The sequence below is a fragment of the Protomyctophum parallelum genome, assembly GCF_964188405.1.
Source record: "Protomyctophum parallelum genome assembly, chromosome: 20".
NCBI lineage: Eukaryota > Metazoa > Chordata > Actinopteri > Myctophiformes > Myctophidae > Protomyctophum > Protomyctophum parallelum.
In genome coordinates, this window is record NC_139718.1 from 17,857,212 (window position 1) to 17,883,373 (window position 26,162).

Sequence of the window (26,162 nt, forward strand, 5' to 3'; positions counted from 1 at the left end):
CGCATGTCGGACCAATGACTGGTCGGAAAAAGCGTACGGACCCCAGCCGAAATAGCAGATCTACAACCTTACAAAACGTAGATAAACCATTTCCACTATCTCGTACTTTGTTTTAATGATTAAATGTGTCAGTGATTTCTTTGTATGTTTAAGTTATTTGTCATATCTGCCCTGTGCAATTTGTGATTAGACGAAACCTAAAATGCAAACAGAAATACGAAATTGTAACGCAAAAATCGTAATGCAAAACAATAATAATAATTAAATGGTTAATCGCAATTATTTGTGACAATTAATGGTCAACTTTAAATTGTAATGGTGACAGCCCTAACGGTGTAAACTTAACCCATTTTGCGCGGGAACCCCTTTTGGTGTTAGTATTACGGTATGCTTTAGCTATTGAAAAATAGCAGATATACAAGCTCATAGCGCGCCACCGAGTGGCACGCTACGAGCTTGTAGGTCTGCTATTCTGCTAGGTCTTGTAGGTCTGCTAAATCCTGGATGGATCTCTGCAGAAACCATCCCGGGTACGGGGACGGAAGCCCCGTCATAGATTAATTGAAATGTTCTCCCTTTGTGTCCCTGGACAGCCATCTGTCCAGCTGGATAGCTTCTGGCTGCCGGGGGAACAGGAACGCTAATGTTTCAGTCTATCATCCTCATACGATTCTGCCTGTCACGTTATGTTAAACCGTCAATCACAATCACACTGTTTACATTGAGCTAAATTAAAGATTTTACGTTTGTGCCTGATGGGGCGGCAGTGGCTCAGGGTTAGAGTGGCCGGATGGGAACGGTTCCCAGTTCGAACTCGGGCTCCCCCAGAGTTAGTGTCGAAGTGTCCTTGAGCAAGACTCTTATCCCCTAATTGCTCCTGATGTGCAGGTTGGTGTCTTGTTTCCTCTGACATCGGTGTGTGAATGTGTGTGTGCACAATCTATGTAAAGCGCCTTGGATAAGGACGCCATATAAATTCGCAATTTATGGAGTTAACATTACCCCAGGCGTGGTGAAAATATTCAAATATGTCTTCCCTGTGCATTTTTGTTTCAACAGTTCCTTGTGTTGCTGCATGGGGAGGACCGACTAGAACACCCCTCAAGGACACCTGGCGGTCCCGGACCCCACTTTGAGAACCACTAGTTCATCAACAGGAACCGTTTGACCCCATAAGAGCAAGTGTGTGTGTGTGTGTGTGTGTGTGTGTGTGGCAGGAGGGTGTGGGGGTTGGGTGATGGGTGTCGGAGGGGGGGGCTGGTTTCACTCAGTAGCAGTGACCTTGCATCAGTTAAAACTAATTGAATGGAGGGGCCTCACTTCCTCCCCTGGGGCCCGAAGGTTGAGGCCGCCTCATTTATAACGAAGGAAAAGCCCTAACGGACGGACGGAACTCATTTGGCTGAGCTGCCTCAGTCCAAGGTGTTAAGAAGAACAAGCATTAGGCCAGGTTTGCGGTTTCACATTCACATTTGGATTCAACTTTACGGCGGTCACATCGCGGGTGTACCAGGTGTTAACGCAGTGGGTGAAATGCAGGTTCAAGAAGGGGTCACAGAAGAATAAAGAGAAAGGAACAAGGAAAACTGGTCAAATGATGTCAAATATATATAGCAATGTAAAATGAGGTTAATGGACTAAAGCTAAAATACAATCTCATGACTGAACCACTTTGTCCCAATCTGTGATTTGTGACTAGTGCTCTGTTTCCTCAAAAAGTAATTTACAAGATGATGATGATGTTTAGGTATTATCATTCTAAAACTGTTGCTGCTGTTCTACATATACAGCTCACTGAGCTGTATGTAGAACAATACATAGAACAATACATAGAACAATCAATCTGTGAGCTGAGCTCACAGATTGAGGCTTTGAGGCTTTCATGAAATATCCCAGACCATTCATGTTTCATGGAAGAGGCTTCTGAACACAAATTCTGTTGCTAGTTTGACCACTTCAAATACTCTTTCGTCTTAAAATAATAACTGAAAATAGACGATCTGCAAGCTTGTAGTTCTGCTATTTCTGCAGGATATTCACCCCCAGAATAGGGTTCATGCGGTTACAGAAAATGCGATAAAATAGCAATCAATTCAGAACCTGCTTGTGTTGCGTGAATGAATGTACAGACAGACTTGCACATGCGTAAGGCATAACAAACATGCATGCGCTTACAAAGTGATAGCACATTTGAGAAGAAACAACAAAGTTCCGGCGCTGGGAGGCTATATTAAACATAACAACCCACACTGAGGGGGAACACAGCACCAAATTTATGAAGCCCATCGTAAGGGAGAACAACTTGGGGCCTCATCGCTGCCAGGATCCCATGGTTCCCGGGTGTGAGACAGAGAGGAAATCTGGGCCCAATTACCGTGACGGTAAAAGAGAGATGATACAGGCCATAGGATGTACGGTATGGTACATTTATGCTATGACAACCAGATCTATCAAAGCACTGAAACATAGATCCTCGTGCACCCTGGCCTACACTACAGTGCTTCCATGTGTCCCAATTCCCATGGAGAACATCGCTGATTTCAGCTAAAGCTGTGAGAACGTCACAAAGACATATGCAGCAGCCAGGGCTGCAAATATCTTTTTTTTTTTGGTAGATAATTTTCTTTATTTCTTATATATCCCAAAAAATCTTTGCGAAAGTGCAAATTTTGCTTTATACTAGACTAAAACTTAGACTGATTAACTGCTAAATATTCTATACTAAGCCGATCTATAAACTCACATGTTGCATGGCATTGCATGGTGTTGAAGTTTACAAATGTCCCCCAAAATAGATTTTATTCAAATATATTCTTTCTATCTATCTAAAAATGCACCACATCTCTGTACGTACGTCTGGACCCACGGTTGTCCAGAACCGCCACAAAAGGCCTCTGCCCGGGCTCTTGACCTGATCACCCCTATAGGGACACAGACAGATGGGTGGAACCAACTCTGTGCTCTGCAGCCGGGCACCAGTCTAGTCATCATCATCATCATATCATATCATCATCATCATCATCATCATACTATAATTAACCAAATATCTGTCTGTCTGAATGTGTCAGAAACACTTCCATAGCTCCTCACAGCCTGCACCAATCACTTTTCACACAGGCATTGACCATAATAATATGGAGGTCTTAACGAAGCCCTTTTTTAAATTTGACACATTAATGATTAATAATGAATTTATTAGTGAATTAAAAATGCGAAAACGCACCCAGGGCGCAGTACCCCCCGCGTACTTCACAACGGGTAAGGGCTAGTATATATAATTTATTAAATTGATTAGTTCAAGTAACTGTTGTACCCCATACATTCACACAGTGTGTAGAACTTCACAAAGACCTGATGCACACAGATGCGGTTGCACAACATTCCAGCGTTGGTTTGGTTTGGCCTGTACGGTCTGCAGCAGACATGTGCTTAAACGTACAGCCCGCGGGGATAAACAGTCAACGCCACTTTGTTGTGGGCTCGTAAATAATGAAAGAAACAGAAACGAGGAGGGCTGACACAGACACCGTGAGGTGTAGACAGTGAACGCAACGTTGGAGACCGCGAGGAGGTGAGGTACAATATGAACAACATCCCAGTGACAATCAATCAATCAATTGAATCTTTAAGTTGTACAAACTTTAGTACGGTGAGAGCTTGATCAGCAACAAAAGATACTTGTCAAGCGTGGGAGACTCACGGGGCCTACATTTACTTAAGTATTGTACTTGCGTACAATTTCGAGGTATTCGCACTTTGCATGAGTATTTCCAATTTCCAATACTTTTACTTCTACTCCACTGCATCTCGGATCCAAATATTGTACTTTTACTCCACTACACATTATTTGAAATCTTTAGTTAGTACCGTAGTTACTTTGCAGATTTTGATTAGCCTATTATAACAAAAAATACATTAACCACTTCAACCCTAAACACATTTTGGCCATTTGAAAATAGACGATGTACAAGCTTGTAGAGCTGCTATTTTCAAAAGACTTTTATACATTTGAAACCTCGAAATGGAACATTCTGCATAATGAGTATACTTTTGTACATTTTCATTTACTGACTTTTACTTAAAACAAAATGTGAGTACGGTACTTTTTCCACCACCGCAAAGTATCTGCCCTCCATCCATCCAGACATCACACAGATATACAGTCCTAACCCTTCCCTTACCCCGACCCCAGCCACAGTCAGACTGGTTGCTAACCACAGACCAAAACACTCACATGTGTGTGTTTGCTGCCAACAGGGATAAACTAGAAAAGCCAACTCTGTGGCCTTTGGGGCCTTGGTGAGGTGGCAGCATGTCCGTCCACCGCTTAGATTACATCTGCTAAGGTCAACACGACTACTGGTCCACACCCAGGAGATAATATTTGACCTCCCAGCAGGTATTTCACATGAAGCACAGAGAGATGTTAACTTAAAGCGCCTGGCTGGCCACAGTGGGGTCGTTTCTTCACAGAAAAACCTCCTGCTACTGCCATAGTAATGTAAAGCGTTTTTTAAAAGAGCGTTAAGTTCACAAAGAGAAACACTGACACTGATCAAAATGCCGACAGCACCACAATCTGGCTCTTTATGACACAGGAAGTGATAAAACTTCAAAATCAATCCCATCTGCTGGAAGGAGAACCTGGTTCTCTTTCACTTGTAGTGCCTCCCCCCCCCCCCCCCCCCCCCCCCGTCTCCCCCTCATCTCCCCAAGACCCCTCCCCCCCCCCCCACACACACACACACACACACACACACCCCCACCCCCGTCTCCCCTGCGCGCTCTCTTCCGCTGCTCACTGGAGAAGATTCTTGACAATATTGTTTACAATGTTGACGATGCTTCTGGGCACTGGTGGAAAAGGTACTCCCATTTTTTTACTTTAATACGGTAAGTAAAAGTACTGCAATGTAGAAGTACTTTGTTACAAGTAAAAGTCCGGAATTCAAAATTTACTTGAGTAAAAGTCCAAAAGTATTGGTATCAAAATGTACTTAAAGTACCAAAAGTAGAAAGTACTCATTGTGCAGAATGTCCCATTAGTTTTAAATGTCATTAGAAAATGTCTAAAGAAACTATTGAAATATTATATTATTAAAACAGCACAGATCGACTATTTTCAAATGGCCGAAATGTATATAGTGCTTTAGTGGTTGATGTATGTTATGTAATAATAATACAAATCTACAAAGTAACTAGTGACAGTTTCAACCAGTTTCAGCTATAGTAACTAGTTTCAAACAATTGTAAAAGTACAATATTTGCCTCTGAGATGTAGTGGAATAAATAACTCAAAATGTTACTTAAGTATAGTACTCTGATGCACCGATGACGTCCATTGCGTATGTAAAAGTCTTACACACTGTTTATTTCGTTCAAATGTATTTATACTGCTATTTGTGTCTTGAGTACATAAATACAGAATGCGCAGTGATGCAAATAGCCTGCATCCTGCATTAAACAAACATTATGCGGCAATAAAGAGAGGTAATTTATTTTTGAAACAAGGCTGTGATAATTAGGAACCAAATGAACCCTTATGGGTCTGTAACTCAGAGAGTGGACAAATGGAAACAAATGTTAGGGTCCATTTCGTTCCATTTTGTCTCAGAGTTAAATTAACTTTGATTTTCCAATATACATTGGGGCGTCCCAGAGATCGAAAAGCCATTCAATGGGGGACCGTAGCCTAATTCAGGTCCTTGAAATGAAAATGGTTGAGAATCACTGCTAGAGCTGTAAAATCTTCTCTTATGGAGGTCCCGCTTGGCAGATAATTTCTAATGAGGGTCCGCAGGCTAGTGAGTGTCAATTTGGGGGTCCTTGACAAGAAAATGTTTGAGAACCACTGCTCTAGACTAGAGTCACCATCTGACATCTTCAGTGTGGTACGTCAAACCCCAAGGCCCCTCCGTCCCCTATATCCTCCTCTATTCCACTGGTACTGCAGTCCTTAGGCTGTGTGTGTGTGCGTGTGTGCATGCGTGTGTGTGTGTGTGTGTGTGTGTGTGTGTGTGTGTGTGTGTGTGTGTGTGCATGTGAGAGAGAGAGAGAGAGAGAGAGAGAGAGAGAGACGATGGATGGATTGGTTCTGCCCTGCTGCTTCCTTTAACTGCCGGACCAGAAACTACAGTCTCGTCCTTCTTAACAAACAATGAGGGGCTGTTCACCAAACCTAGGCTTTGTTCAAACGGAGCCAGCGAGCTCACAGAAGAACCTGTTCCATCTACAATGAGCAACTTCTTCTTATTAAACCCTGTATTACTTCACTGACCGGGAGGCCACCGGGAGCCTCTATTGTTTATCCTGGTGTCCTCGTTTCTTCTTTGAGACACTACAGACTACATTGTTCTCTTTGCTGCACTCTACTTATGTGCAGTGGTGGTGCTAAAAGTATCAATACTGTAAATGTAGAAGTACTTTGTTGCAAGTAAAAGTCCGCTATTCAAATTCAGTTGAGTAAAAGGACAAAAGTATTGGAATCAAAATGTAATTAAAGTACCAAAAGAAAAGGACTCATCGGGCAGAATGTTCCATTTAAAATGTTCAAAATGTCTAAAAAGTCTTTTGAAAATAGCAGATCTACAAGCTTGCAGATCGGAGTCACACAAGTAACTAGTAACAATAAAGTTGTCAAATAATTGTAGTGGAGTAAATGTAGAACATTTGCCTCTGAGATGTAGTGGAGTAGAAGTAAAAGTACTGGGAATTGGAAATACTCGAAATACTCGATATACTGGAAATACTGCTTATGTGACTGCTTACCTTGTTGTTTATTGAATACAGTTCACACTTACTCTCTGGATAATAGCATCTGTTAAATGCCTAAATAGCAAAGTGTAAATGATATACAAATGATATACATATTGAATTTCACCACCAAACATAGCCGATCCACAAGCACATAATGTGTCACATCGCTCAGAATAGGAACGCTAGTGTTCCTTGACCACTGAAACAGAGTACAGAACCCTGGGGGACTCCGGTCAAGTATAACATTACTTGACCGGAGTCCCCCAGGGTTCTATACTCGCCCCCTCTTTTTTCTTGCTCTACGCCAACGTGCCACGTTGCCCATTTTTGCTTGTAGATCAGCTACTTTAGCAGAAATATTTTTTCAAGATTTCTTTTTGGCTTTTCTTTTTGTTGATAGTTAATACAAGTGAAGATAGACAGGAAAGAGGGAGCGAGAGAGACATGTAGCAAAGGTCAAAGGTCTTCTAGAGCGGGACTCGAATCGAACATCATCAGGTCAGAGACATGTAGCAAAGGTCAAAGGTCTTCTAGAGTGGGACTCGAATCGAACATCATCAGGTCAGATGGCCTATATGTGGCATGCGTCTGGACTAATAGGCCAGCGGGCATGTTCCAGGAACTACTACGGTGTGACTGAGAGAATGGGTTACGCACTCAAGCACGCACGCTCGCACGCACGCACGCACACACTGCGGGCACTAACCAGGGCACAGAGCAGGTCCACGGCCTCCAGAACCAGCTCTTGGTGTCCGATGCGCGCCACGCCCAGCTCCTCCAGGTCCTGGTGGGAGATCTTCAGCAGCATCTCTCCGCTGATCTTCTCCCGCTCAAAGTTGCTCACGTACTGCTGGAGGCTGTCGTCCAGACCTGGGAGAGGAAGGAGCAACGTTTAAGTTTAACAACAGTTGGCTTAAGAAAACGTTTTGTTAAAGTAACTTTATGTATTCAGCTGGGAAATGTTCTTTATGTTCATCCGTTATTGGATTTTTGCAGAGAGGAAATGTAAGGCCACAAGTCCCAGTTGAAAATGAAGTCCTGTGTCCATCATCTTTTTGGCAAGCATTTGTGTCTCGTGTGTGTGTGTGTGTGTGTGTGTGTGTGTGTGTGTGTGCACGTGCGTGTGTGCGTGCATGCGCACACAAGTGTGAGAGTGTACAGTTCAGATAGAGAACAGGTGTGACCACTATCTTTGCTAAATAAACATACCATAAACAGAGGGCCGGTTAAAACGGTTAAACAATGGAGGGCTGCTGGTATTATTAATCCGTGTGGCATTTGCGCGTGTGTTTGTGTCTGCGTGCGTGCGTGCGTGTGTGCCAGGGGGTGTCCCTCCTTTTGCTGCTATTTGTGGCTCCAACATCTGATGAACTGTGTTGGCTCACGTTACCATCTGCTGTGCCTCGGCGCCCATTCAAGGATGGACTTCACACCGATGTCTAACGCCTGACTTATACTTGGTTTTGCATGGCGTCTCGCAGCGAAAATAGCTCATCTAGAAGCTCAGCATTGCAGATCAAATCAAAAAGACAGTTTCATATTATCCAAATCCATTGCCGTTTCTTTATATCCCATAGCCTGGCGGGAAGATTGCTCTGAGATTGGCAACTTTGTTGTCAGGCCAACAGAGGATATAGTCTATACATTCTACATCTACAACATCACATAGTCGGGAGGAGGTCTGCGATTGGTTTTAGTTCTTTGTTAGGCCAAACGAGGATAGACTACATCACATAGGCTGGAAGGACAATTGTACTATGGCCGCGCATTTCAACATAGTGCAGGCAACATAGTGGACATTTTGAAATCCATCTTATGTGAAAACGGGCACTGATCTTGTTTGGTGGCAATTTTGGTGTTCTTAAACTTTCGGCAAAATAGTAAGTTTTGTGTGGATAGTTTGTTGTTTAGGCCAATCCACCAAGCAAATCGTATCTGTGATCACTGATTGACTGACTGAGGTCAGTCAGTCAACAATCAGTAACATTTTGTTTGTGTTTAGGGCTGGCTGGCCCCTGCCAGCCGGCTCCAACCAAAACATATATTATACATCCAATTAGCTCAGATTGGTTCAGGCCAGGGTCGATGTTGCAGTAAGGAGGAGATTCGACAGTGTCCCCCCTCCTCCTCCTCCCTGCAAACAACTCTCAGTGGACCCACTGGTAATGTTGTGACAACAGGGTGAAGAACGGACCTTTGTGAGTATGTGTGTGCGTGTTGTGTGTGTGTGTGTGTGTGTGTGTGTCATGGTGGGAGTAAACGGCATCTCTCTCTCTCTCTCTCTCTCCGTCAAAGAGGGCACAGAGACGGGCAGCTGCAGCTACATGGACCCATGCCCTGATTCTCTGAAAGACTCGTCAGCTGCAAGACCACCCCCCTCCCCTCCTCTCCCCTCCCCTCCCTCCAACAATACCACACAGGCAAGTGCATGCAAACACATCTAACTCACACACACACACACACACACACACACACACACACACACACACACACACACACACACACACACACACACACACACACACACACACACACACACACACACACGCAAATAAGATTTGTTCCCTAGGATGAAACAGGGGTGGGCAGTCTCCCTGGATCCATTTCCACAGCGACAGCCAAGTTAAAAGAAGGCCGGTCTTATTTCTTTGTCGCATTCTTTCTGGTCATTAATGGCGTCTAAATGAACATGAGACACAGATAGATGGATAGATCTATCCGTCTGTATAGTATATATACATGTAGTATTCATTACAACACAACATAGTTTTGAGTGCACGCCCACTGGGTGTGTTCTGAGGTCAGCGAGTCATCTTTGTGAATGGCACCTCATCATGCCTGCATGGTGTGTGCACGTGCGTGCGTGCATGCGTGCGTGCGTGCGTTTGATGTGTGTGTGTGCGTGTGTGTCAAGCTAGTAAATGTCTCCCTGCAGGAGATTGAATTGCAGACACCAGAGCAGACTATTAATCTGTGTGCCCTGTAGAAAGAATGGGGTCTTCATGTCTGTCTGTGTCCCTCTCTCTCGCTCGCACGCATGCACGCACGCGCATACACACACGCGCACGCACGCAGGCACACACGCACACACACACGTTTAAAAAAAACTCTCCTGTAGCAGACCATTAAAATCTGTTAATTGCGTGGAATTCCACTCGTAACGACCCCTCCAGAACCCAGAGAAATGTGAGAATGCTGTGCGGGAGACGTCAGCGAGCTCAAGGCATCTCCAGCTGAATGAAAAGTGAACATTCTAACGTGACTCCTCAACCATTAGTCTTCACACGAGTCAAGTCCACTTAGGCTCAGGGGGATTTTCCCCTCATTTCTTTCTTGGCGTGACAATTCCCAGACTAGACTTGACACAATTTTAAAGCTTAGCCCCCTGATTAGAATCAATTCCAGCCCAACGCATGCAGGGGAATTCACTTTTAAAGTGGAAGAGAGAGAGAGAGAGAGAGAGAGAGAGAGAGAGAGGAGGGATTCAGACAGCGTTGTTGGCTTGGTACCAGCCCAACACAAACACACTGCTGCTCAGCCTGTGTGTACCAGGGCCAGGCCGGGCCCGTCGCTTAATGGGATTAGATGGAAACAAAAGGAGTCGGATCCAAAGGAGAGGTGAGGTTTGGTCTTCCTGCGGCGTCTAAGAAGGCATTTCCTGTGGAACGGAGCCACGTTGCTCCAAAGTCCCAAGGATCTGTGTGGAGGCAGGGAAAGAAAGACTGGAGGTTCAGGTTACAACGGGACTTGATGAGGGGCAAATTGTGCCGTTTTCTTTTTTTCCTGTAGACTGGGTCCTAGTGGGCAGAGGTTGTGTGGAAGAGAGGAAAGAAGGACGGACGGAATCTTTTCCAATAGATGAATGGAGGACCAATTCCAGTTTACTTTCATTCATTCAGTGTTTCTTAACCACCTCATCCGCAGCGTTCCAGACTTTTGGAATGTCAGGGTTCTAAATGATCTGCATCGGCATTTAATTAGAACATTTTGAAGTTGTGTGTGTATGTGTGTGTGTGTGTGTGTGTGTGTGTTTGTGTGTGAGAGAGGGAGATAGAAAGAGAGAGAGAGAGAGAGAGAGAGAGAGAGAGAGAGAGAGAGAATTTATAAGGCTCCACAGCCAAGCCTGGGATTGCTAAATGTACTAATTAATGTTTTTATTTTAATTTCATCCGTTTTTATGTCTATACTCTTACCTGTACTATTATTATCCTATGTTCCATTGTCTCTGGGAGGCCAAAATATATCTTGAACACAAGATATACTTGAATTGCATTTGGAGGGGTCTCTATAGGTAGAAGGCACTTCCAAATCCGCTTTCACTTCTTCTGCACAAAGTTAAGTTGGATGGTCTGCTTCCTACTGCTGTTGAACTTGCTACTACATAGTACACCTGCCCAGATCCCACGCAGATCAATAAATGTTCATCTTATCTCAGGTATTTAGCAGTATTATCGTCTAAATGTTCATCTTATCTCAGGTATTTAGCAGTATTATCGTCTTACAAAGTGCAAGAGTGGAGTGAATGTCACGAACCCTCACAAACAACAAGGTTAATGGCCCGGTAAACAGACGGCTAACAAGGAAGACAATGAAGGCCTACTAAGTAACTAGGATACCAGGTAAACAAAACGTCAAACCTAGCATCTTTCTAAACAGAGTGTTATCTTCTAAATAACATTCTTAGCATTTATTGCGTGGACAAACTAAATGGGTGGTTCTCAAAGTGGCGTAGTGGCTAGGGGTCCTTGAGGGGGTTCCAGGGGGTCCCCAGCAAGAATATGTCATAGTTAGGAGGAACCACATGGACCCTTACAGGACGCTAACTATGAGAGAGCAAAGATCCAACCAAATGGAACCGTCCATTTTTACGCTGTCAGAGTTATGCCGTCGTTGATTAACTTAGAACGTTTGAGAACCACCGATCTATACAACAAGCCAGTTGAAGCAACCAACACACACATCTGCATAGTATGTCTATAAAAGAAATGGGCGGTAACAAGAGGTTTTTTACAAGGAATGAGGAGGCTGCTAGGTGACGAGGTCTGAGGAGGGAAACCTTTCAGACCGAGTGTGCAGACAGAAAACATTAGTGCACTAATGATTGGGGATTGTGGCCTCCAGTCAAAATCACACTCCTGTGGCAATCAGGGGCCCCCCTTAGAGGACCACCACCCTACCAACGCAGCGAACGCAACGCACACAGACTACTCATCACCAATCATTGTCACCTCCTCAGGCTTATAAAACAACAACACCATGGGCTTATAAAGGATTTATACTGGCTCTAGATCAATGGTCAGGATGTATTTACAGAACTATCAATTTCCACTAAGGGAATAAAAATCAGCAAAAGGAGACGGAACATCGTGTCAATGTGTGAAGTGTGCGTGTGTGTGTTGAGACGAGAGAGAGAGAGAGAGAGAGAGAGAGAGAGAAGGGGTTGTCAGTGGACTGGACCGTGTGTGAAGAGGCCTTTTCAAAAAGGCCAGGGATGAAACACTTTGAGAGTGCTTTATGGTCACATAAAGCACTTAGCAAATACACTCGGACCTCAACAGCAGGGTGTGACTGTGTTGCAAGACGACAACGTCAAATACACTGCTGCGGCTGACTACTTTAACAAACACACCGTACTCCGCGAAATATTGACAACAATGGTATATTTGCACGTGTGTTTAGTGTGTGCATGTGTGTATGCGTGTATGTGTGCATGTGTTTGTGTGTATGTGCACATATGTCTTGTCTGCAATTAATTCAAAGGTGATCCAATTGACTAAACGCAACACGATATCCCTTCCCTACATATGGTAGAAGAACAGGACTCCTCTGAGAGTGAAAGAACTTCCGTACCAGAGCACTTTGTGGATAATCTATAAAGGTAGGAAGCTCATCTGCAAGTGTGTGTGTGTGTGTGTGTGGGGGGGGGGGGTCTGTCTGTCTGTCTGTCTGTGCGTTTCTGTCTGTGCCCCCCCCCCCCCCCCCCCCCCCCCGACATAATTAATTCCCATATATGGGTCCTCGCTAATATGCACGGTGGGACGGTACCATTTCCGTCCATAGGCTCTGTGTCTCAAACGGTGGACTGTGGATGGTTTGAAAATGTGCCTAAATGTAGTAAGTACCAATGACATCACTGGTGGTCATTTTTCAAAGAAGATTTCAAGACGTTTTCGTTTTTGATGTTGCAAGAAGAATGGCTTCCATTTCAGCCTTCCAGGAAGAGAAAGGCTGTATTTGCCATTAGCTTGGAATCCCCCACTGATGATGTCATTGGTAGGCAAGGTTTCTGAAATGTCCACACAAAACAAACAAAAAAGAGTATACAGCCTCACGTAGCCTCATCTTCATGTAATTATTCCTCATTAATGCTCATTATAAGATGAGCATTATTACTGAGGACCAATTATATGAAGATAAGGTTGAAAATGGTGTTGCTTTAACTTCGCCACGGCTACTTATACGTTGAGTAGGCGTACATTTTTTGGCCCCGTAAAACACTTTCTTTTCAAACGGTCCCCAGCTATTCCTGTCATCTAATCTCAACATTTCCTGCTTCACATCCGTACAGAATTAGGAAAAAAACTCACACACTTGGGCTTTTAGCAGGTCATGATAGCTAAAGTCTGTTTTCATAATACGTGTGTGTGTGTGTGTGTGTGTGTGTGTGTGTGTGTGTGTGTGTGTGTGTGTGTGTGTGTGTGTATGTGTGTGTGTGTGTGTGTGTGTGTGCGCGCGCGTGCGCGGTCGCTGAGGAGTTATAGCCGCCGGTAGGCTAGAAGGAACAACAGAGTGGTGTGTGACGTGACATAAAATTCTGTCCATATTCTGTCCATGAAAAGAAAATGCGTGTGATTATCAACGCTCTGGATGAATGCAGCTCCAGTCCTGCCAACCTGTTCTCAGGGGTTGGATTACACAAGAAGAGAAAGCGGGAACCGTCCTTCACCTCCTCCCCCAGACGGAAAGAAAGGACCCCCCCCCCTCCTCCTCCTCCTCCTCCTCCACACCTTCACCCCTCCCCTGTCCGCCAATGCTCTGGCAGTGCTGCCAGATTTTGCGAGGGGAAATAAGCAACTACTATATGAAAACAAACCCAAAATAATTAAGCGACTGTAACAGACCACGTGAGCACTTTAAAGATATATTTTTGGGGGCTTTTCTGCCTTTTTTGATAGGACGTAGTGGAAAGAGAGACAGGAAACAGGGAGGGAGAGACAGGGAATGACACGCAGCAAGGGTCGTCAGGAGCGGGACTCGAACCCGCGACACGCTGTCAGCCATGCACCTATATGCAGTATGCGCCTGGACCGCTAGGCCAGCGGGCGCCCCCCACGTGAGCACTTTAAACCTACATATGCACCGGATATTTGAAAATAGCCGATCTACAGACAATTTTATATATATACATATATATAATTATTCAATGTATGGCCATTTCTTTGAGTGCCGGAAAAAGCACATACAAGCTCACAGTCGCTTGTAGCTGAAGCAGTATGTATATAAATCAGGCAGCAGGCAAATCACTGTAAATGCCTAATCCTAACCCCAAACCCAACATGAATCGTGTCCTAATCATAAGCCTAACTCCCCTAAATCTTTTTTTAAACAACGGTGAGCACCAGGGAAACTTCCCTTCACAATGTCATTTCTCAAATCGTACTATACTTGTGGGGGACATTTGGCTCCTCACACGTGTAGTACCGTAAATAGTTAAGTTAAGTACGCACAGACACATCACAACACATCCCTGGCTGCTGGGGTTGGGTTGGTGGCCACTGGGAATAGTACGGGGTGTGGAATAGCAGTGGGCGCTAGCTGTTGTAACTCTCTCTCCCTGGCTCCGAACCTGTGGGGACCGATGAGGAATTCCACTCATTGTTCTCCGGAGAGGAGCTTCCATTGTGGGAATTCTCTGCATTCCCTACACAATGGTCCCTGGCTGGGACGGGCCAACGGGCCACAGGGCCAGGGCCGGGCCGAGTTGTAATTAGAACGAACGGAGAGAAGAGAAAGGAGAAGAAAAAAAAGACAAACACAGCGCTAAGCTGTGGTCTCTGACGCATGACTTCACAGAATGAAAACAAAAAGGACTGAAAACACAGCAGAGCGGGCACCTTCACGTCCGCACAGTGGGAACCGGGATGGGAGAGTATTAGAATGCCTAATTTATGCTCCGTCCGTCACACGCCGATGGGGGGGGGGGGGGGGGGGGGGGGGGGGGGGGGGGGGCGCTCGTCGAAGATATCAGAGAGCTTTTAGGTGAATCTATGAATATGGCTTTAACCACTTAGTAGCGGACGACTACAGTTTACTACAGACTGGCAGTCGAAAGAAGTCCGGGGAGATCAGTCGGTTGGAAGGTATGAAGAAAGGTTTCTGAATGCACCCGAGAGCCAACACTGACAGACGTCTGCTGCTGCTGCTCGTCGCTTCCCTGCAACATCGTAACCACCGCCCATTCAACAGCAGATTCTCCACAACAGACGGTTTCCAACACTTGCCACCGCCGACGTCGGTGCGACGGAGAGCTACCTTTTAGACCCCAGCATCTGTACTACTGCGGGAAGGGTTTCTCTGAAAATAGCAGATCGACAATGCTCACAAAGCGGAAAAGACACTAGTATAGAATGACAGCCACTCTATGCTGTGCTGTCAGTGGACACACCGGATGAGGTCAGGCCAGTGGGACGTCCCACGTAGGGGTTTCAGACAACATGCTCATTTTGCTCATATAGCCTTGACTTGATCTCACTGCTAGCTCACAGCAGCCTTGAGGCTGGCTGGCTGAATCACCACCTCCTCACACTAAAGTCGAAGCTTAGGCTTCCAAGTCAAGAAGACGTACGTACGCATTACCAACATTAAAGCTGTTGCACTGCAGCAATTAATTATAATGTATTTATGAAGTAGCTCCTAAATACAGTATAGGGGGGGTCTGAAGGCAAGCTGCACGATTCTTGCTCAAATGTGAATCTCCATTTTCCTCCACTAGAATTGAGATCACGATTCTCACACTATTCTCATTTCTTCCATGAAAATATGTATTCTCTTTAGTTTGCAGTTGCTGAATATTACTACATTCAAAATGTGGCACCTGGAGCCAACCCCCGGTAGCTCAGGGGTAGAGTGGCTGGATGGTAACCGCAAGGTTGCCAGCTCGAACCCGGGCTCCCCCAGTGTTAGTGTCGAAGTGTCCTTGAGCAAGACACTGAACCCCAAATTGCTCCCGATGTGCTGGTTGGTGCCTTGCATGGTTTCCGCCGCCATCGGTGTATGAATGTGCGTGTGAATGGGTGAATGTAATGCACAATCTATGTAAAGCACCTTGGATAAAGGCGCTATATAAATGCACCCTTTTACCAACTACTGTGGCTTTAAACAGACAACATCAAAGTGCTCGACTTTAATCCTCTCTTAAAGTCTCTCTCTTGTAGCCAAAACATAGGATTAACTAAGATGCATTGGACAGCACGATTCTTGCTCAAATTTAGAAATTAGATCTCATAGGTGTCTGAATCTAGATCGTGAACTTTTTTTTAATTCACTGTGCAGCACTATCAGGGAGTCCTTTACATGCTGATTTATAGTTAGGTTAATCATTTGCATCTGCCTGAACGAACGGCCATTATCAGGGTTTTTCCTGGTTCAGAATGGGTCTTTGGGGGGGTGAATATACGCACAACAGTGAGCACGACAGCATGTCCATTGTGCATGAGTAAATGAAACCCCAATTAACAATTCAGTTGTTGTTGTTTTATTAAGATTGATCATTGTTTACAACATTACGACAGCATTCCTGATTAGTTCTAACGTGCTTGGTCATTATGTTATTCAAGAAAAGAACCACCAGTCTTCTTTCACAATAGACTGGACTAGACAACTTGATTTCTGTGATCATTTATATGTGTATTATGTATGATAACTATTGCGTATTGTTACGTATTGTTATCTTACTTAAAAAATCTTATCAACAACACTTCCTCGGCTTGAACAAAGCGTGTTTTCTAATCTCATGTACCCTCATTTGAATCGCGACAGCTTGTGTGTGACGCTTCTAAAGTGGGCCGTTAAGCGAGTAGACGAGGCAGCTGAGGTTTCAGCCCTGACACTGTGACTTCACCGACACGGACAAAAGCATGGCTGTCAGTCTGTCACTGGAGTGATGGACGATGACCGATGACGAGAGAGGTAGGGGTCAGGGTTCACGACGCCGGGTCTTGGCTGAAGTGCATCTTGGCTGAAGGGCACAGCTCAGCTCCTGCACCCCCCCCCCCCCCACCACCACCACCAATCACCCCGCCGGCGAGTGATGCTCAACTGTTTTTGTTTTTATTTGTTGTTCTTGTTGTCTTTATATCTCTGGGACCCATAGCTACGCATTCAAATCCTCCATGTTATTTGCAACCCATTAAAAGCGTGAATGCATCCGTTTCATTTTCTGTTTTATATGGCAACATACGTTTTTTTCAGGCATTTGGTTGCCGACGGGGAGAAACCTCTAATCTCTGTATTCTGTATCCATTTGAGAGTGTTGGACGTAAAATGTTTATTTAGGTTTCATTTGTAACACTCCCCGAGTTACAGACCTGTTACACGGGTCCGTAATGTGGTTCCTTAGCTCTTAATCCTTTAACTGGGGCCCCCCAGGAACCCCCTCGAGGTGTGAAGGTAGAGAACCACCGATGACATCTGGGTACATCGTGGAGGAAGAGGGAGGGGGTTGGGGGGAGGCAGAGATGAAAGGTAAGGCCCCCTGAGGCGATGGAGGTCACCGCAGAGGAGTGCAGGGGTTACAAGAGTTACAGGAAGGCATTTTGGGCCTGTCACATGATCCGTCACGCGGCCGGCCTGTCAGAGACACATGACGACTTGGTGGACGAGATATACAGCCACAGATAAAGCGAAAATGCAACGGAGAGACAGAGAGACAGACAGAGAGAGATAGAGAGAAACTTACAGAAAAACTTTGAGAGACAGATGCAGACAGACAGAGAGAGAGAGAGAGAGATGCTGAATCGACAAAGCAGAGGTTTTAATGAAAACTCGGTCTGCACAAATACTTTAACTCTGTATGTTCGTTCCATACAAATATTAGGCATCCCCAAATGACTACTAGTCTTGCATGCTTATAGACACCTCTTCTGGTAAGTAATGTAACGGTAACATTAATATCTTCTGGAACAACAGTCACATGACGGTATAACCGTAAAGGAGGGCAATGGCTGATTGACTTTTCCCTGCCCTTTGTTTTCTATACCTTGCTCTATACTGGTATTGCAGTGGAACACAGCTAGAGAGAGAGGGGGAGGCGAGAGGAAGTGGGAGGAAGCAGGCTGCTGCAGGTACATTAGTCAAAAGTGTCTTCAGTCCAGGCAGCGGAAGCCAAAACTGTTGTGGTGTGAGTTATGGCCGTGGCAAGAAAGAAACGGAATAATACCAATAACGGTTTACACCTGGAATGTCATTCTGTTTCCTGCTTCTCCACCACACGCTGCTGTCAGTCTGGACGCAGTGTTGCCAGATTGTGGGAGAGAAATGAGCAACCAGGTCTACAAAAACAAGCCCAAAAGAAGCAATTATAGGCTACAGCTATTTATTTATTTATAAGAAAAAGAATCTTGGGGGAAAGAGGGAAAACTAGAAAAAGTGCCCTTCTGGGCACAGGTCTCCACCAGGATAGGAATGTAGGACATTGCAGCTTGCCTTCATCTGGTGGTTGGATAAAAGGGCAACAAAAGTAAATTATCCACAGATCCGTGCAGTTAGAGGTAAAAACACTTTTCGGCCAGTTATAGCGCCACCTTGAGGCTGAGTTGAAATTGTTCATGTGGCATTTCGTCCTCGGCCTAGTGGGAATGTGGGTGCACAATTTCACGGAAATCACGCGATGTGTTCATGATTTGCAGCATTTTGTTTGAAACTGAGCACTCCTGTGAACTTTGGAAGCCAATCTTAACCAAGTCTGAGAAATCTGAAAGACCCGTTTCGTTGAATGGCTCTAGAGAGACTGTGTACCAATTTGCGTGATGTTTGGACAAAATCTGTAGGTGTACTGTGCAAAAACTTGTTTTGCACAAAGCGGCCTCCTGGTGGCGCTATAACAGGCCGTTCTGGAAAGTTTGTGGCAGAGGTTCATCGTTGGCATCCAGGGAATGTGTGTGCAAAATTTGGCATCGACCGGGTTAACGGTGGCCGAGATTAGCTGCTCACGGACACACACACGGACACACACACGGACGGACGGACACACGGACGGACGGAGTGCAAAACATACTCTCCCCCCATGCCTTCGGCCTGGTGGAGACAAAAATTGGAAACAAGCCCAAATAAGCAACTTCACTTTAGAAACAAGGCAAAAAACTAAACAAAAACACAAACCGCAACGACCAATATTTACAAGCAACTTGACAGAAAAACAAGCCCCAAGTCATTTATAATAAGCGGACATGGCAACACTGACGACGAGGAGCCTCGTCTTGTAGACGCTGTGGGTATAGCGATGGTTTTCGGGGGAGAACCTCTCTCTCTCTCTCTCTCTCTCTCTCTCTCTCTCACTCCAACGTAAACAGCCATCGCTCAGGATGGCCCACGCCGCTGCTCATCGCTGCACTGAGCATAAACAGCAGCTAAAGACAGCAAGAAGAGAGGACCGCAAAAATGTCTCCAAAATCCCCCCGCCTCCCACCACCAGTCCCCCTGCCTCCCACTCCCACCACCAGTCCCCCTGCCTCCCACTCCCACCACCAGTCCCAACCGTGTCCCTCCACCCACCACAAGTTTTCCTCTGTCCTAAACCCCTCCATGCTCATATTGTTGTGGTACCGTATGCTGACAAGAAAACGACCCAAGATAGCCACACAGCCAGGCTTTCTTGAAAGTGAGAGATAAAATACAGACTATTGTGATTGGTCATCTATTTTTGTGAATCTTGATCATAGGGGCCTGGGGGGGGGGGGGGGGGGGACCACCCATACGGTACATCGTAACAGTAGATTTCCAAGGCTTGGGGACAACAGGACTTCTAAGGGACCAGCGACCACTCCACTCCACTGGCACCTATACAAGGCGTCCCTCAAGCTAAACTATATAATTATAGACTGCTTCTCTTAACAAAGAGAGAGAGAGGGAGAGAGAGAGAGGGAGAGAATGAGATACGTGATGAATAAAGAAAATTGCCATATTTCAAAGGTAACAACCATCATCAAACGTAACCCTGGGGTTCAAAGTCGTAGCCACCGCGAGACAAGCTGTCTGCAGCACACTAGTGAATGAGAGCTGGTCTCGCTCTCCACACATTTATGATCAGGGGTGGCCCATGCAGGCTCGCTGATTACAGAGCACGTTTAATACGACCATAATGGATGCCTGGATGGAAAGCAGCACCCGAAAACAACAACGGGGTTATGTGTCCCACTCATTTAGTTTGGTATAACACAAGCCATAATTCCATGGGAGAAGTAGTGGTTCGAAGCCCCGAAACAAAGACGCGTCTACGTCTATGAGCGTATCTCTAAAATAGCATCTATTGTCCTATCATGGGATGGAATGCCGTGTTCGCGACACAGACGTTCTAAAAATATGAAACAACACAATGACAGGAGGAAGTTCATTCACGGTGTTGTGGCGGTTTAGGAGTGCGGACGGGCCTCCTCCAGCATCAAGTTTATTCTTTTTACCACATCACATCAACGATAGTAACAAGTTAAAAAGGGTAGGTCCAAACATGTTCTGTAAAGTTTACTACATGACTTAAGACCTGAAGTAAACTATTCATCATTCATTCATTCATTCATTCATAGCACTTGATAATAAAGTTTGATTCAAACTAACAATGCATTGATTCGTTACATCTCATCTAAACTGCCAGTGATGCGAGCGAGCGATGAAATCTCGACCGAATCAAATTAAACTGTCCTGACGAGTGTGCAGCGAAGTCGTCCACCCCTCCTATATTCGCTCGCAGAGTCTCTATTTGAGCGAGGTTTCGCCCCCTAAACACCTTTATTGGTTGAGATCTACACACTACTATGTATTGGTTATTTTATTTTATTTGATAGGTTCAGGCTTTGTCGCAACGCAATGGCTGACGCTCCACATCAGGACAGTTTTTCGCAAAACATGGCCGTCGGAACGTTGGCTCCTTGCCTGTAGATGAGGTGTTATGCTGCAGTGTATACATTAGGCTTTACACATCCCCAGTCCTTCTGCTGTAGGTACATTGTAAAGCCTTTTTGGGCAAGGAGGACCTGCTAATTGCCATAGATTTCCTCCAGAATCCACTGCCAACGTAACTTCAAGTCACCAGCCTGTCCACTCGGCGGCACTCGTAGCGAATTGACCAGTGTGATCTGGTCAAGGGCCTCCATTACCGTATCTGGTCATTTGACCAGTGTGATCTGGTCAAGGGCCTCCATTACCGTATCTGGTCATTTGACCAGTGTGATCTGGTCAAGGGCCTCCATTACCGTATCTGGTCATTTGACCAGTGTGATCTGGTCAAGGGCCTCCATTACCGTATCTGGTCATTTGACCAGTGTGATCTGGTCAAGGGCCTCCATTACCGTATCTGGTCATTTGACCAGTGCGATCTGGTCAAGGGCCTCCATTACCGTATCTGGTCATTTGACCAGTGTGATCTGGTCAAGGGCCTCCATTACCGTATCTGGTCATTTGACCAGTGTGATCTGGTCAAGGGCCTCCATTACCATATCTGGTCATTTGACCAGTGCGATCTGGTCAAGGGCCTCCATTACCGTATCTGGTCATTTGACCAGTGTGATCTGGTCAAGGGCCTACATTACTGTATCTGGTCATTTTCACTCTGCAATCAGCAACTTGCAAAGCGACTTGATCCCAGTCAGTCACAGGCCAAATACAAGTCCAAGATTTACCCAAATAACCACCCGAGATCACAGACACACCATGACTGGAGTTTCTGAGCACAAGCATTTTATTACTGTTACTATTAAACCTTGTATCTCCATATTTAAACTTTGCATGTTGAGCGATGCCTTGTGAGCTTGTAGATCTGCTATTTTTTTAAGTAAAGGCCCAAGGGTGAAAAGTTATTTCCTGAGAAGAAACGCTTTTGTTTTGGACATGCATTTCGTCTGAACTGGACTCAAATTCAAGCATCAAAGGTAGTAGATCTACAAGCTCAAAACGTGTCGCAGCCCGTAGGCCGTGTTGTGAGGTCCCTTTTCGTTCAGGTCCGTTCCCACGGAAGGGGGACTACACAATTTTTTCTCCATAAAAGAGATTTATAGGTAGACAGTCTAAATAAAAAAGTTCTACTCGTCCGACGCTGCAGTTATTTTATAATCCGCGATCTAAAACGGGACTATTTCTTACAAGGCGTAATAATATGTGCAAGGGGAGTGGTGTGGTTTTGGTCACGTGGACCAATCGCGTAGCCGCTTTATTCCCTTGAGTATGCGCGTAACGTCTTCGTATGCGGAAGAACTTTTTGTTGTCCATAGCAACCTAGCAACTCACTGTTGCGACGCTGTTTTCATTCTCTAAACTGGGAAAATGGGAAAGAGCCGTTGTGCGATTGACTGTACAAACAGATTAAAAAAGAACTCGGAGCTATCCTTTTACAGACTGCCGAAATGTAAAGAAAAAAGAAGTAAATGGATCGCTGCACTTCGCCGATGTAGTCATGTTTCAGGGCTACATGGATTTGGGGGTGCCACTTTCACTTTGTGTCAGGTATGTTGCTTTTTTTGTAAAACCATACGTTCAATGTAAAAGGGCCTTTTCACACAATGTCCCGTTTTAAACGAACCTAACGGAGTTCTCTTCTTGTGGACCAATTAGTGGATTAACATAGTCCGTTACCCGGAAAGAGATCTGGTCAGGAGTAATTACTCATCAACATGTTACGTGAGTCCGTGGAAAGACTTTAATGTTAATGTTCTTATTGATCAACACACCCTGCAGTTACTGAATGTTAAGTCTCCATGGTTTCCCTCAGAATATCGTATGACACTGATTTATATGACACATTAAGAGTCCACTGATAACCACTACAGTGGTTTAATATCAAACTTTTTTTGTTTGTTTTTTTCAAGGACCCACATAACGTTTGATTGTTATTGCACAAATGGACTTACTCTGAGAGTGTACGAATGGAACCAAATGGACCCATAGTGTCAGAGTTACAGACCTGCATGTGTCCATTTGTACACTCAGGCTGTAAGGGTCCATTTGGTTCCATCTCTCAGAGTTACAGACCTGTAAGGTCCATTTGGTTCCTAAGAAGGGTCCATTTGGGGTCCAATGGGGTCCATTGGTTCCATTTGTACACAGTTACAGACATGCAGGCTAATCCTCTCTCACTCTAATGCCAGACTGGCATTAGAGTGAGACACTGGCATTTCCAGTGTGTGCCAGTGGTCACCCTTAGCACCCGTGGTTAAAGCTGCCTACCCCTGCTCTACACCAACAATGTTGTGAGCTTGTAGATCTGCTATTTTCTGCAAATGTTCCCTCCAGAATAGGGATGCTATTGTTCCAGTGGTTAATGTAAAAAAATAATCTCACAATGATTTGGCAGCCCCGTCCCGGATGAGTTTGTTTTGAGGCTGATGTCTGAAACAGGACATATGTGAAAACACCCCATATATGTAAACAAATTAATATCATATTTCTAGTAAATGTTTTTGTTGTTTTTGTTATTTAAGGGGAAAAGAGTGATGATCCTCTACATCCTGACTACGTGCCAAGGTTATTTGGTTTCACCTCCATCACTGATCGAAGTACAGCAGAGGTACAGACTGTTGTTGAAGTCCCAGGCATTGGGGTCCAGACAGAGGAAACACAAAATGACATTGCCTCATTACATGAACAGATTAAATCTTTAAATGCTGAATGTCAATCACTTAGGGATAAAGTCAACAAATTAGAAAGTGAGTTGAAACATCGTACTCTTGATCCTTCAGAATTTGATGACAGCAAAATGAAATTCTTCACAGGACTTTCATGTTGTTGTTCAATTTTGTGTCACCAAGTTTACCACCTCCTGCAAAACAGTCACTTAGTGATACTCAGAGACTTCTGCTTACACTGAGGAAGCTGCGCCTCAATCTGTCTGAGGAACTTTTAGGTTACCTCTTTGGCATTCTTTGAGTCAACTGAGGTAAGCCAAGCAGGTTCATCTTGGCAGCAGTTTTAACCTTGACCAGTCAACTTTCAACACACTGAGCAAATATGTGTGCTACCTGTATGGCCAATCATCTGCCAAAAACGTGAATGATGCAAGGTACAAATCATTCTGTACGGCATCATCAGCTTTGCCAGAACTGTACATTCCCCCAACAAGTGATGCTCTCCACCAACATTGCAAAAGGGCAAACTACCAAGCAGCAGTGATGAGACATTCTCTGACTAGTAGGATGTGTGCTCCTTCACCCATTGGCAGTGGATGGGGCATGGAGGATGGGGAGTTAACAGTACAATGGATGACTAGAAATCCTGCCCCTGATAGTGTGTTGCAGGTAGTCCACTGTAATTGCAAAAAAAGCAAATGTGAGACTGAAAGATGTTCATGTATGTCTGCAAAACTGTTTTGCACTGATTTATGTCACTGCCAGGACTGTGAAAATGTGTCAAAGGAAACAGAAGAAAGAGGTAGGCCTACATGGGATGATGACTCTGATGAAAGTGATAGGGATGAGTAACCCAACATGTTACCATGTAGGCCTACTACTTTTTTTTTCCAACAATTATTATGCATTTGTATGTTATTTTGTATTTTCAATTTTCATATATTTCCTTGGCCGGGGGGGTGGATGTACAGATGACAGATGCTGTGACCCTTTGCTGTGACCCACTTGTAAATAAATAAATGTTTCATACCATATGTTGTAATAATTCTGACCTCTACTACTTTAATTCTAAAGGTCATTACACACTGGCGAATTAGCGACGCGATGCGAATAAGCGATCTGAAAATGCGAAATATTGCATGTTGCAGTTCGCCTGCGAATCTCTGCAAAATACGACACCAGAGCGAACAAATAAAAGCGAAAACGGTCGCATTTTCGCACATTCGCACATTCGCCACTGATGTGGAAGCTTGCATGGACTTCAATTGGTTTTTTTTAAATGCGAATTATTCGCACGAATATATCGCGTCGCTAATTCGCCAGTGTGTAATGACCTTAAGTCTTGTCCATTTGTTGCATTATTCCAATTTAGGGGGCGTGGTAACATTTTGATAGATTTTCTGCCATGTTGGTCCAAGGTGCCCTGATTTTCTTTTCTACCTTTCATTACACATTAGGATGAGACATTTTCTATGTATGAAACATAAGCTCTTGACACAATTTACTGTGTAGGTTTCATTGTACTGTGTGGCAAACACTTAAGTTGAAGCATATTCTTTAACAAATATGCTACATTTCATGATATAAATTCACATATGACTGAGTAAACTAAAGGCACCAATACTTATGTCAGATGTTATGTATATGCATTTGACATTTGAGAAAAAAAAATTGTTGCCAAAAACACATTTTACAAGCAAAAACAGCAGCACACGATTTTCGTTTTTTGGTTATAAACTGTTTATACATTTATGGCTATAAAAAAAAAACAGCAGGTTTTTATGAGTAGAACTTTTTACCCAAAGTCTAGAAGGGTATTATCTATGAAAAAATGCATTGAATGCGTAGTTCGCTTGACATGGGAACGAAACTCATTTTCTAAGCACTTTTTCATGGGTCCCAACACGGCCTACCGGTGCGTTTCGAGCTAGCTTGCCCATCTGCTACTTTGGATGCTTTTTGTGTGACGCTGTAGGGCGTTAAATCCCGGAAAAACAGAACCCAAAAAGTTAGAATATGGCAATAAGAAGTTTCTGCCCCGAATACAGCGATGTATCAAATGTGCTGCCTGCATTGTACTGCAGCTGAACTGGGCTGAAGCCCGGCTCGACCCCACAGCCTTGGTAATGATCAGCAGTCCAGGAGCCTTCTGGCATGAGAGCTGACGTACTGGGCTGGCTGCTATAGTCACAGGTTGCTATAGGAACAGCCAGGGGGGGAAGTTAGAGGAAGTTGAAGGGGTTTCAGGACAAAAGAATAAGGAGAGAGAGAGAGGGGGGGGGGGGGGGTGTTCTGGCCTGGCATATATCGTTGCTCTCGGGTGGAAACCTCATAGCCAGAATTGAAATTCAAAAGCAACAAAAATAGCAGATCTAGGAGATCTACACAGTCGAAAGGTGTCGCTTTGAGAGAGGAGAGGAGAGGAGAGGAGAGGAGAGGAGAGGAGAGGAGAGGAGAGGAGAGGAGAGGAGAGGAGAGGAGAGGAGAGGAGAGGAGAGGAGAGGAGAGGAGAGGAGAGGAGAGGAGAGGAGAGGAGAGGAGAGGAGAACTTGGTCAGCACTGGAAGGGGAGGGGGCT

General features: G+C 44.8%; 1 protein-coding gene across 3 annotated transcripts in view; it reads right to left on the minus strand.

Annotated features, from left to right (window-relative positions):
- Positions 1–26,162, minus strand: part of LOC310878239 (connector enhancer of kinase suppressor of ras 3-like) — an 85,884-nt gene that overhangs the window by 49,161 nt on the left and 10,561 nt on the right. For all 3 annotated transcript variants that reach the window (XM_083792442.1, XM_083792441.1, XM_083792443.1), the window contains exon 2: positions 7,463–7,626. In XM_083792442.1, coding sequence (XP_083648568.1) covers positions 7,463–7,626 — 164 coding nt within the window. The remainder of the gene's footprint in view (positions 1–7,462; positions 7,627–26,162) is intronic.